At 39.5% G+C, this 14,012-nt stretch overlaps 1 protein-coding gene across 1 annotated transcript in view; it reads right to left on the reverse strand.

The window, feature by feature from the left end:
* Nucleotides 1–6,976: 6,976 nt before the first annotated feature.
* Nucleotides 6,977–14,012, reverse strand: part of PKD2 (polycystin 2, transient receptor potential cation channel) — a 53,685-nt gene continuing 46,649 nt past the window's right edge. The window contains exons 14-15 of the mRNA XM_025922170.2: nucleotides 9,894–10,041; nucleotides 6,977–9,524 (exon numbers count right to left, since the gene is read on the reverse strand). Of these exons, the coding sequence (XP_025777955.2) occupies nucleotides 9,288–9,524; nucleotides 9,894–10,041 (385 nt within the window). The 3' untranslated portion in view covers nucleotides 6,977–9,287. The remainder of the gene's footprint in view (nucleotides 9,525–9,893; nucleotides 10,042–14,012) is intronic.

The following is a 14,012-nucleotide window of genomic DNA, read 5'->3' on the forward strand; positions in this document are numbered from 1 at the left end:
GATCCACTTCAGGGGATCGGATTGCAATGAATCCTCCTTTTTATGAAAGTAAACATTTTTCAGAATTAAGTGAGGTTGAGGATCACCAGTGTGGACCCTTTGCAACTGGTCATCTTGGAGTATCACTTAGTGTCATTGGGTGCCCTGCCATATTGTCACAATATCAGTCCAGGGAGGGACATAACATTATATATATATATATATACATATATATATATTTCATAACATTGTATTTTTCAGAAACTTTTTTAAATGATGTTTCATTAATGCACTGTCTTGTAACATGTTGTCACACACTCTTTTTACCCTATTATGTGACCATTAGGGTTAATCAGTTTTTCCTGTTCTTGGTGTATAACTCTGGCTTCCTCATAGTTCTCTGTATACACTCTTCTCCCATTATACAGAAAGTAATATCTGTGCTTCACACACAAAATACACTTAACAGAAGAAACAAAACAGCCCAATATATTAACACTCACTTTTAAAATAAGAAAGAGGGTAGGGGCGCCTGGGTGGCTCAGTCGGTTGGGCAGCTGACTTCGGCTCAGGTCACGATCTCACACTCCGTGAGTTCGAGCCCCGCGTCGGGCTCTGTGCTGTCCGCTCAGAGCCTGGAGCCTGTTTCAGATTCCGTGTCTCCCTCTCTCTCTGACCCTCCCCCGTTCATGCTCTGTCTCTCTCTGTCTCAAAAATAAATAAGTGTTAAAAAAAAAATTTTTTTTTTTAAATAAGAAAGAGGGTCATGGTTCAGTGTCTGACATCAGCTCAGGTCATGATCTCGTGGTTATTGAGTTCGAGCCCCACATCCAGCTTGCTGCTGTCAGCCTGTCAGAGCAGAGCCCACATTGGATCTTCTGTCCCCCTCTGTCTGCCCCTCCCCCACTGGTATTCTGTCAAAAATAAACAAACATTTAAAAAATGAAATAAAAAAGAATTTAAATGTATCCTCTTATACCTATCATCCTTTTGTAGTGCAATTTTCTTATATCCTTTTTATATAATTCTGTTTTTAATTATTATGGTAAACGTATAACATAAAATTTGCCATCTTAACGGTTTTTAAATTAAGGACCATTTTTAAAAGTAACATAAGGGGCGCCTGGGTGGCGCAGTCGGTTAAGCGTCCGACTTCAGCCAGGTCACGATCTCACGGTCCGTGAGTTCGAGCCCCACGTCAGGCTCTGGGCTGATGGCTCAGAGCCTGGAGCCTGTTTCCGATTCTGTGTCTCCCTCTCTCTCTGCCCCTCCCCCGTTCATGCTCTGTCTCTCTCTGTCCCAAAAATAAATAAACGTTGAAAAAAAAAAAATTTAAAAGTAACATAAAAGCGTATATCCTATAAAGTATAAAAGAACATACTAATTTATAGAAATTTAGAAATCAGACTATGTCTATATCCTTTTGAATTTTGTTTTTATTTTCTTGGATGTCAGAAGAACTAATCTGTAATGGGAGAAGATATATTAATTTGGTTTAAAATAAAAGGAACCTGGGGCACCTGGGTAGCTCCGTTGATGGGGCATCTGACTTTGTCTCAGGTCATGATCTCGTGGTTCTTTGGTTCAAGCCCAAAGTTGGGCTCTGTGCTGACAGCTTGGAGCCTGGAGCCTGCTTCAGCTTCTGTGTCTCTTCTCTCTCTTCCCCTCCCCTGCTCACAGTCCGTCTCTCTCTGTCTCTCAAAAAATAAAATGTTAAAAATTTTAAAAAGAAAGGAAAAGAAATCTCAGGAATAAGTGAAAAGTGTTAGCTACTGTTTATACTCTTTCCATCGCTGTCGTGGGGCTTTTACCAAAGAGTGCAGGAAGACTCATTGTGGAAGGCTCCATGGTGTGTTAGGTGAGGCAGCAAGAAAGGAAAGGAAAATGGGTGGCTTGAAGAGAGTTGTTGAAGGGGCAGTGGACATACTCCTCTGTTTCTTCGTCTTGGAAGCCATTCTTCATGGTCTTTAGAGTTGAATTATATTAACCTCAACACCTCAATGTTTACATATATTTGAAAAGCAGCATTGCTCGTATTTATATGAAATCTTTAGGCCTCCCCAGTGCCTGCTCAGTGTGCCCCAGATCAGACTAGCAGAGCTGGGACAGATGCCATTCTTGGGTCCAAAAGCTTGGGCTCTCGCCAATGCTGATGTCCTGATGGCCACTCCTGATGCCTCAGCTGTTAAAATGTTGATGAGCCAGATTTCTAAGAAATTTGCTGGTAATTTTACTAAGATACTTTTCAAGATATTCTATTGAAACCCTGTTTCTGTATTACAGAACAAATATGTTGCCTCCTAATAATTTACTCTTCCATAAGAGATTTGGCTACCAGTTGAGATGAGGGAGGCCTCACTGGGTTTGTGGGAGAGTCTGTTTTGCATGTTTAGGAATTGGGACTTTATTTTTTTCAGTGTATGCAAGGGGCATTATGCTCTGAGGAATTAATTCACATGAGCCATCCTCAGAAGGGGATTGGTAAACCAGAGCACCAGTTTACTGATTTAAACAGTAAAATGTTACATAGCCATTTACCTGTGACATTCTTCTCTCAGGTGTGAAACTGAAATCAGAGGATTCTTTGGGCTTAGGATTTAAGGCTAATTTAGACAATGTCCACTACATCCATAGGAATTTGTGTGTCAAGCAAACCTGAATCATTGCAAGAGCTCATCCTCACCAAGTCCATGCAGGAGGTAATCCGTAACTGCCTCACCGTCCGAGGTTTGTGCTTATTCTCAGTGGAATAAAGATCCCAAAGAAAACCTGGAACCCCACCAAACATAGCTACTGTCTTGCTGTACCTGCTGGCCTTCTGTCTCTTGTTATACACATTAAAAAAAATGGTTGACTCACATGTTGCAGCCTACTTTCTGTCCCCATTGAACAATATGACTATAAGATACCTCTATTCTAAATTGGAGTAACTCTGTGACTGTGAGATTCCACATTTCTTTGTGGTTACCCAGGGTTTCCCAAGCTTGCCTGGTAAGAATCAATGGTCATCCGGATGCTTATGGAAGGAAGGAAAGAAAGAAAAAGGTATTTTTTCCCCATCTGTTGAGAAATCTCTGAGGAGTGAGCATAGGAATTCCAGGTGATTCTTTGGGATTACACTGATTTAGGATTGTAATAACCAGTTAAGGTCATTTAACCCTACATTCATTATAATTTGATCTTGATCTAATCGGTGTGGCAATTGCCTTTAAAGGCATATATTTTGTATTCACCTAAATACTGGACTCACATCTAGAACTAAGTGAGCTCATTAACATCACCTGATCTTCAAACTTTTTTTAAGCTGAGGAATCATTCTTGCACCTGGAAAATCCCCCAAGAACAGCACCTATGGGACTCTCATAAGTGACAGCTGGTGATGATTTGGCCGCCTCTCTACAGTTACTCATGTGTCACCCAGGTTTGTGACCTTGATGGACTTATTTAGCTTAATGTGTATCTTTCTCTTTTTATTTTTTTTTAATGTTTTCATTTTTGAGAGACAGAGTGTGAGCAGGAGAGGGACAGACACACACACACACACACACACACAGAATCTGAAGCAGGCTGTAGCCTCTGGGCTCTGAGCTGTCAGCATGGAGCCTGACGTGGAGCTTGAACCCACAAACTGTGAGATCATGACCTGAGCTGAAGTCGGTGCTAAACCAACTGAGCCACCCAGGTGCCCCAGTCTGTATCTTTCCTATCCATAAAATAGGGATTCTAATAGTTTCTATCTCTCTAGAGGTATGAAGATCAAATAAGGTAATGCATGTAAAGTGCCTAGAAGTACTTGGCTCATAGGATGTCCTCAATACATTTTCGCTATTACTGCTACATCCCATAGGACATCACACTGGTTATTAGCGTCATGCTAGTGCCAGTTCATGGATGACACCCTGCGCAGGGACAAGAGCACCATTCTCCAGGACATGTTCTATGCACTAAACCAGGAGTTGGCAAACTATGGCCTGCAGGCCAAATCCCGCCCACTGCCTGTTTTTGTAAATAAAACTTCATTGAAACACAGTCACGCTCATTCGTATTAGTATTGTCCATGGCTGCTTTTGCACTATGATGGCACAGGAGTTATGACAGAGACTATTGTGGCCCATAATGCCTAAAATATTTACTATCTGGCTCTTTATGGAAAGTTTGCTGGTCCCTGTATTAGACCAAGAGTTCCTGTTCCCAGCATTTATAGTATAGTCACACTATACAGGTCTATATACTAGTGATACTGGCCTCTCTCAGTATCATTTCCTTCAGCCCATTTGCAGGATTTGTGCTTCCCTGTCTGCAGCTGGAGGCTCTGCTCTTTTGGAGCTCCTAAATCCTCATGAAGCGAGCACACTTTTACCTGGGAATACAGTGAGGGTTCCACTGAACCTCAAACTGTCTGCCACTTAGACACTTTGAGATTTGTACACTGGTGATCAGTAGGCAAAGAAAGCAGGTATCACATTGGTCAACTCTGTTAGGAGAAGCTAGACTTTACTGCTGTATAATGGGGCAGAGAATTCACAGAGGTAACCTGGTATGCTAAACAGGCAATAACAGCCTGGTAAAGGACAAGGACTTTGAGCCCTCAGCAATGAGGGTGTGGATCACTGCACCAAACAAGCAATGCTGTAGAGCTGAAGTGTTGGCCAAGAATGAGGAACTCTAGGAAGGGTGGTAGAGGAGATAAGGAGTAACTATGGCCTTGTGAGCAGCAGCAGCAATGGGGACGAGTCAGTTCCACTAACCCTCCTGTAGTATGTTTTCTAGAGATCATAGCTGGGCTCCCTCAAAAAGTCCAGAGTGGAATTTACGTGAACACAAGTGGATCTGAGTGGTGCAAGGGGTGGATGAAGGAGATGTTTTTGGTGCTCTGTGGCATACCTCCTTGGCACCTCTGATTTCAGCCGCAGCTGTAGTGGATAGCTCAAGTGAGCTCAGATCACGTTGATAGCATCCCACCTCAAACCTGCACTACAAATCTCTTCACTTTCCTGCTGTGAGGCCTCCAAAGCTGAAAGAAACTCTTCAGCCCCAGTGCAAGTGTAGCCTGAAAGTGTGGGGTGTTCACCCCTCCACCAGTAGGGATCAGGACAAAGCCCCAGCCCAGTGTTCTTCAGACGGGGAATTATGAGAGGCATTCTGTAGGGTTCCCAGAGGTGGAACTGAGCTTCTGTTGCCTACCTCATTAACATACCAGTACGCTTGCATCTCCTCCTTTCCTGGCTCATTCTGTTTCCTGCTCCTGTTTCCTAGTATCACCTCCCAAATAAACTACGTGGACTCAAGTCCTTGTCTTGACTTTTATTTTAGGACACTAAAACACATTCCCATTAATACCAGAAACAAAACAAGCATGTGTAGTCTTACTGCTATTCTCCAACATAATACTGTCCTTACAAATGAGCTAGCCTTACCCCCCAGAAAACCCAAAGAATCAATACAGAATCTATTAGAACTAGTGAAGGAGTTCAATACATGTGCCACATGTAAGATTAATTTATAGGACATTAGTAATTTCCCTTTATATCAGCAGTAACCAACTAGAAAATATAATAGAAGATTCTGTTCACAGTACCAATAAAACCATATTATAAATACATAGGATCATTAAGAAATTTTAAGAAACACTTAAAGGACATTAAAGAAGTTCTGAATAAGTGAAGAATTGTTTCTGATAGTGGTAAGATGTCAGTTGTCCCCAAACTAAACAATAAATTCAATGCAATTAGAATTAAATTCCAGTGGGAACTTTTTCTCTGTCCGCCCTCTAATAGGAGCCCACCAAACTTGTTCGAACACTTGCATGGAAAAATAAAGTTTCACAAAAGTAGCTCAATTTCATAATAAAAAAAAAGACCTTACCAAAAAAAAAAAAAAAATTGTTGTGCAAGAATATCCATAGATCAGTTTGCAAAAGGCTAAAGAGTTTATACATGACCCTGAAATGACATCATGAGCCAGTAAGGTAAAGTGACTTATTTAATAAAAAACTGGCTCATTATTTGGAGAAAAATACCTGTGGGCCTTATACAAATTTACTCTTGGGATGTATTAAATGTGAAAGATAAAACTAAGTTTAATAAATAAAAGTTTTTGATCTTACAAAGGTCTCTTTAAAACCCCAAACACAATAAAGCAAAAAAAAATTGATTTTACTATATAAAAATTAAGGAAATATTGACAAAGTTGTCAGTTGAGAGACACTAACAAGCAAATATTAACAAGAGTCCAATACTGATAAGGTATTAATATTTAAACCATGCAAGGAACTTCTGCAAAACAACAAAAAAGACCATGACCCAGTAGAAAAATAAGCAATGAACAAAAACATACTTGTTTCCCATCAGATCAAAGTGTAAGAGTTTCAAGGTTTGAATTGGCAGCTTAGCAAAAGGGAAATCCAAATGTTGAACATTTATATGAGGGGATGTTCAACTTTAGGAATTAGGAATCAGAGAAATGCCAAATAAAATGAGACCTCACTTTAAAACCATGCCATTAACAAAAAGCAGGAAGCTGGATGGGACCGATGCTGGTGAGGGGATGTATAAAACTGGGAATCTCATGCATGTAGTGGAATCATGGACGGATGCAGTCATTCCAGAGGGCAACCTGAGAGTTCCGAATAAAATTAAATATTTATAGGCCTGGCACTCAGCAGTCTGACTCCTGTTATATACCCATGGGGGAACTCATGAAAAGTCAACGAGGGAATTAACATTGACGTTCAAAGATTTTGAAATAACAGAAATATCAAAACCAACTATTCACTACAGAAATGCATAAGTAAAATGCGGTTGCACATTAGGGAATACTATACGGTCATCAGAATAACTTAATGAAGGTACATACTGCTGAAGAAGTAATGTGTCAATCATTTTTTGGACATAAAAGAGAAGATGCCTGTTTCAAAGTCTAAACCTTTAGTAATTAGTCTCATGATACAAGGCAAATTACCCAGCTGCTTCTACTTAGGAAACAGACAACTATTACATCTGTTATTATACCAAGTCTTTATTAAGAAGTAAAGTGCTCAATATTACACATTAATGAAATTCTCAATTGTTGAGAGACTTGCATATGTAACATCTTCTTAAAATCACAGATATAGAGGGGAAGATGATAGGAGAGGGAAAAGGAGGGAATTCTCCATGACTAAAGAGAAAAAAAAGTATGTAACTTATGGGTAAAAAGAAAGAATTTTGTAAAATCGTACAGGTGAAATGAGAAACAAGATGATAATAAGTACATAAAAAGATTTTCTAGTGACCATAATTAATATATGGCACGTGGTCAATACACATGGATACCACATAATGGCTGCACTTCAAATTGAAGTTTGTTTACATGTAACAACATGGTACACACACATAAATACGTACACTCAATATCCCTGGAATGCAAACTTCAGTACCTAGTAATAAAGAACTTCATGTAGCATATTCAAAAGAAAGTAAAGATGGAAATAAAGCATGAGAAATAACTATTAAAGAAACCCAATGTGTATCACTTCTATAGAAGCCAGCTTAGGCAGGTTTGTTTGCTCAGGTTTTCACTGAAGATTTGACTGACCTATTCTATCAATCACGTAAACAACTTAAAGCCAGGCGTTCAAACACAGGCCTCCCTTCTGTTGTTCTCCAAGTCAGAGTTAATTCACCAGCAACGCATTCTCTCTTGCTTGTCCCATTAGCTCTCTCAAAAGGTCACCTCATTCAACACTTTTGAAAAATAAGATTTTTTTATGTTTCATTGAGAAATAATCTCTTCTCTATAAATTTGGTGGGACCCTCTCCTAATGAAAACACAAACAAACAAACCAAAAACTGCTGCAAACTCAAACTGGCTGATATGTTCTGATCATGAATGAATTTTCAATACCAGAAATTCCTTCTCATTAAAATTGAGCTCCATTTAGATTATACATTCTAGTTTTGAACCGCTGAATCAGACTATTTGAGTTCCATATTCTTAAAACAGCATAAAACTCAAACTTCAGTTTTATAATGTTTGCATATGAATTTCAAAACTCCTGTAAATTTTTGTTTCAAACGAACATATCTGCTGAGTTAAAACCCTCAGTACATAATGAAAACATTTAGGAAGTCGGCTTTCCCAGATTAGTTACAACGTTCCTTTCAGTTGCAAGTAAGTTGAGCCACGCGGGAAGAGAATATATGGACGAATCTTTATACTAAACTAATTATAAGAAAAAGTCAAACTGATGGGGCACCTGGGTGGCTCAGTCAGTTAAGCATCTGACTTCGGCTCAGGTCATGATCTCAGGGTTTGTGGGTTCAAGACCCATGTCAGGCTCTGTGCTAACAACAGCTCAGAGCCTGGAACTTGCTCCTGTGCTAATAGCTCGGAGCCTAGAACTTGCTTCAGATTCTGTGTCTCTCTCTCTCTCTCTGCCCCTCCCCCGCTCATTGTCTGTCTCTCTCTCAAAAACAAACATAAAAAGAAAGAAAGAAAGAAAGAAAGAAAGAAAGAAAGAAAGAAAGAAAGAAAGAAAAAGTCAAACTGAGTGACAGGGCTCCTTCTAATTTTCCTATGCCATGGCTAGAGATGACATTTTAACCTACAATCAATCTGGTGGTTTCACACAGCTCATTTTAAATGAGAGTGAAAACAGTATGAATAAATGAAACAGTTATTCCCAAGGACATGAACTATATAATACAATGATAAAAAAGCACAGTATTCAACATGTATCTTCACCATTCATACACATTCTAGCATAATGACTACATACCCATTCCATGGTTCATAGTTCTTTTCCAGCTCATCTTTTGGAAATGTTTGCCCCAGGAAGGTAGTTGAAACAAAGGGTTCCTTTCTTTAAAGCAAGCTATGTTTTATGTCCATAAACCAAGCCCGAGTGGGAAAGAATGCCCCTACTTTCCCTTCACGCACTGGGCAAAAATGACAATACTGATTTTTGTGACTGGAAATAAAACTCAGAAGGCTTTTGACAATTCTCTCCTAGCTTTAAAGGCTACATTGTTGTCCACTGAGAAGACTCATCCATGGTAGCAAGTGGGCAGACCACTCCATGTACTTTACAAAGATTTTTTTTTTTTCTGTACTCAATATTTACACCTAGGTTTCTTATATGAGAAAAAAAAAAATCTTCTTTGATCCATGGGCAAAGTTTATCTAAAATAAATTAAAGTGCAGAAGAATTAACATTTGGTCACAAAGACCAGCATCATATGGTGGTCAGGGCATATAAATAGTATACTTGCTCTGGCCATTCAGGACAGCCCTTTCTCCCCTATTAGGAACACACACTAACACACATCTTAGACTTGGATATTGGAACTCCCATTTGCACCTGCGCCTTCTATTCCGTCTGCAGACTGGGAGGAAGAAGGGCGGGAGCTTCTGGGGCGCGGCTGACCATTCAGTCCCACTGGCGTGCCTAAACCATGACTTATCTGGGAAGCTGCATCGTCAGACTCCCAGCGTTCCAACTCTTCCCGCACTAGTCGTTCCATCTGCTCCCTGTGGATTTCACTGTCACGACCCAGTCTTTCATCCTAACAAAGGAAAAAGAGATCAGGATGTTGGGGGTTGGGGATGCACACTTTTGTACTTAGAAATTGCCTTAGGAAATCAGGGGGCCAAATAATCTGTCAACATTAAATAACATTAAATAACACTGGCGATTTATAGCATATATAGCAATTCTCTGAGCTACTGGAGTGACTTTTTGACTTAATTCTACCATTCAGTGAAGGCAGAACCATCAGAACAGTATTAAGAAAGTAACACCTCCAGACTATCATCTGATCTGCACTGATCTGCAGTTATAGACATCTCAGAAACCCTCTCAGATGAAACACTACAAAATATGACTACCCTGATATTTTCTAGAATCAGTGTTTCTGTGTCAGATGACCACTTACCTCTGCCACCCCATCCAGAAGCCTTCCCAGAACCTCCCTTCTCTTCAGTTTGGCCCGCTCCATGATCTCCAGCTTCACGATCACAGCATCAATCTTGGACACGATGCTGCCGATGGAATGCTCCATTCGATCCACTCGTCTCACCAGGCTGCAGGAAACCACAGGTGAGAGGGGGAAAGCCACCTCGTGTGGTGGGCTGCCTTTTCAGCCCAGCTGGCTTTTCATTTAAAAAAAATTTTTTTTAAACAATTTTTTTTACATTTATTTATTTTTGAGAGACACAGTGAGACAGTGCATGAGTAGGGGAGGGGCAGAGAGAGGAGACACAGAATCTGAAGCAGAGTCCAGGCTCTGAGCTGCCAGCACAGAGTCCAACACGGGGCTCAAACCCACAAACCGTGAGATCGTGACCTGAGCTGAGTTGGACACTTAACCAACTGAGCCACCCAGGTGCTCCCCAGCTGGCTTTTCAAATGGAAGTGCTAAGATATTTTTCTTAAACAAGATGATAATCAGCAGTCTCAAACTTTAGCTATAAACTCATATATTGCTGATGGGAATGCTAACTGGCACAACTTCTCTGCAAGTCAACATTGTATTAGAAGTCTTATAAATGTATGTTTAGCTTTTATTCAGGTATTCCATTTCTTGAAAATTTTCCGAAGGAAGGAAGGAAGTATATGTGTGATTTTTTGGGCTACCAGCATATTCATTAGAGTTCTGCTTATTAATAGTGGTTCACTGAAAAATGGTTACATTAAATAATTAATAGAAAAATTTTCAAATATGTTATTTTCATCTATACAATGGAATTCTATGGAGATACCAGAAATTGTATGGTGATAGAATATTTAACGGAATAGTGGTATTCACAATATATTAAGTAAATAAAGCAGTAAGAAAACACTGTTCACTAGTGATCCCATTATTTTGAATAAAAAAATTTATGTAAATGCTTTAAAAACATAGAAATAGGAGACAACTTCTGGAATGGTGACAGGAGGGCTTTGTAAGCCCTCTCCCAGTGAAACAACTGCAACTGTTGAAAATTATCAAAAAATTTTTTTTTCAAAACTCTGGACATTTTCTTAAGGGTACACAGCAAATGAAGAAGCATTTATTTAAGAAAATCCACTGAGTTTCAGAGAGTCTGCTCCCTCTCTTTCTCCCCCAGTTCAGTGTGACAGAAGTGCCACTCCAGTTGGGTTAGGCAATGAACACAGGGCTCCCACTCCCTTCTACTCCCAGTGGGGGGCTCTGGTATCTCACAGGAAGGGGTGGGCTGCGCAGTTCTCATCCCTGTGCCTCCACCCCCGAATCCATATTGCAGAGGATCTAATCCAGACAAGAGTGGCAGCGAGCTATGAGGCTCTCTTCCTCCACTCATCTGCCAACTATAGGGTGGAGTTTCCACGCCCGGAGAGGCAAGCTGAGAAGACCGAAGGCTGCCATCCCAGCCCAGTGCTTGATTCGTGAAACAGGGGTATCACTCTGGGAAGTAGACCACTGTTCCTGCTCCTCTCTCTGAAGCGGTAGCACAGGGGTTTTGCCCAGGGGATAGTCAGGCCACAGAACAGAGAGCTCCAAAGCTTCCCCCCAAGAGAACTGGCTTTATTTGGAACAAAGTGCTAAGCCTAAGAGTGCTTTTGAAAACAATGGAGATTATGGTGATAAACAGTTAAGATGAGGCTGGTCTGCTCTGGAAAATATCAACAAAGAGATACAGATTATTTTAAGGAACCAAATATAAATTCTGGAGTTGAAAATTACAATAAATGAGATGAAAAAGTCACTTAAGGGTCTCCACAGTAGATCTGAGCTGGCAGTAGAAAGAATCAGCACACTTGAAGATAGATGGATAGAAACTATGTAATCTGAAGGGCCGAAGAGGCAAAAAGTGAAGAAAAATGTAGGATACCTGTAAGCACCCCAACAAACACAGGGTAGGAATCCCAGAAGGAAAGGAGAGAAAACAGCAAAAAACTATTTTAAGACATAATGGTTGAAAACTTCCTAAATGTGATGAAAATATTACACATTGTAGCAGCTTAATGAACTCCAAATAGGATAACTGCAAAGAGATCCACACTCAGATCAGTCAAAATACTGAAAGACAAAGACAAAGAAAAAATCTTGAAAGTATCAGAGAAAAGTGACTCATTATGTATAACACTGAGGTAAGATTGCTAAGGTTAGATTGCTGAGGTTAAGACTGCTAAGATCTTACTGCTAATCTTAGCAGTAAGATTAACAGCTATCTTCTCATCAGAAACAATGGAGACCAGAAAAAAATGAAGGGGAAATAAAAATATTCCCAGATTAAAAAAAAAACTGAGGGAATTCATGCTAGCAGGCCTGCTTTAGAATAGATACTAAAGGAAGTTCTTTAGGCTGACATTAAGTGATCCAGATAGTAATCAGAAGCCACATGAAAAAACGAAGAGCACTGGGTACAGGTAATTATGTAACTATAAAAGGCAGTACAAATTCATATTTCTTTTCCTTTTTTCCCTCTTAACTGATTTAAAAAGCAATTGTGTAAGACAATATGTACACAATTGTATTGTTGGGCCCATAACATACAGAAATATAATAATATATTTGACAGTAGCAGGACAAAAGGGGGGTAAGAGCAAAGTTGTACTGGAATATGGAAATAACACCAGATGGTAACTTGAACCCACAGGAACGAATGAAGGGAACCAGAAATGGTAAGTAGGAAAAAGAATATAACAAACTCTATAAATATATACTTTCTCTTCTTTCTTGTCTCCTTTAAGAGACATAAAATTATATGAAGTGATCATTATGACAATGTTGTATTGGATTTGTAACATAGATTAATATGTATAATATGGCACAAAACAGGGGAGGAGTTATATAGCAATGATATTTCTATATCGCCTTGGATTAAGTTAATATAAATCTGAAGTAGATCCTGATAAATCAATTTGTATATATTACGTCCTAGAGAAACTACTAAAAAAATAACTAAAAAATGTAGTGAAAAAAAATTATTAAAGGAATTAAACTGTTGCTCTAGAAAATATTACTTTATGTAAAAGAAAGCAACAAAGGAGAAAAAGAGGGACAAAAAAAGATATGACACCTACAGAAAATGAAAAATAAGGGACCCCTGAGTGGGCTCAGTCCGTTGGGCATCCAACTCTGGCTCAGGTCATGATCTCACAGTTCATGGGTTCAAGCCCTGCATCCAGCTGTCTGCTGTAAGCACAGAGCCCACTTTGGATCCTTGGTTCCCCTCTCTCTCTAACCCTCCTCTGCTCACGTGTGTGTACACATCCTGTCTCTCAAAAATAAACATTTAAAAAACAAGAAGAAGAAAAATGGTAGTTGTAAGTCCAACTATATTAATGATAACATTAAATGTAAATGAAGTAAATATTCTAATCAAAAGGCAAAGATTACCAGACTGGATGAAAAGACCAGGTCCAACTATATGCTGTCTACAGGTGACACACCTAAGATTCAAAGATACAAACAGACTGGAAATGAGAACAGAAAAAGGTGTATCATGCAAAAAGCGATGATAAGAAAATTGGAGTTGCTATAGTAATATCAGACAAAAAAGACTTTAAAACAAAAAAAAATTACTAGAGATAAAGTAGGACTTTTTTTTTTTTTTAATTTTTTTTTTTCAACGTTTATTTATTTTTGGGACAGAGAGAGACAGAGCACGAACAGGGGAAGGTCAGAGAGAGAGGGAGACACAGAATCGGAAGCAGGCTCCAGGCTCTGAGCCATCAGCCCAGAGCCCGATGCGGGGCTCAAACTCACGGACCGCGAGATCGTGACCTGGCTGAAGTCGGACGCTTAACCGACTGCGCCACCCAGGTGCCCCAAGTAGGACATTTTTTAATGAAAACGGGGTCAATCTATTAGAAAGATATACCAGTTATAAACATTTATACACCTAACAACAGAGTTCCAAAATACACAAAGCAAAACCTTACAGAAATGAAGGAACAATTTAATAATAATAGTTGGAGACTTTAATACCCCACTTTCAAAAAGTAGATGAAACTAGGCAGAACAACAGGAAATAGGAGATTTAAGTAACACTACAAACCAACTAGACCTAAAAAACGCCTATAGAAC

Source organism: Puma concolor, chromosome B1, assembly GCF_028749965.1.
Source record: "Puma concolor isolate L17-30 chromosome B1, mPumCon1.1.hap2, whole genome shotgun sequence".
NCBI classification, from domain to species: domain Eukaryota; kingdom Metazoa; phylum Chordata; class Mammalia; order Carnivora; family Felidae; genus Puma; species Puma concolor.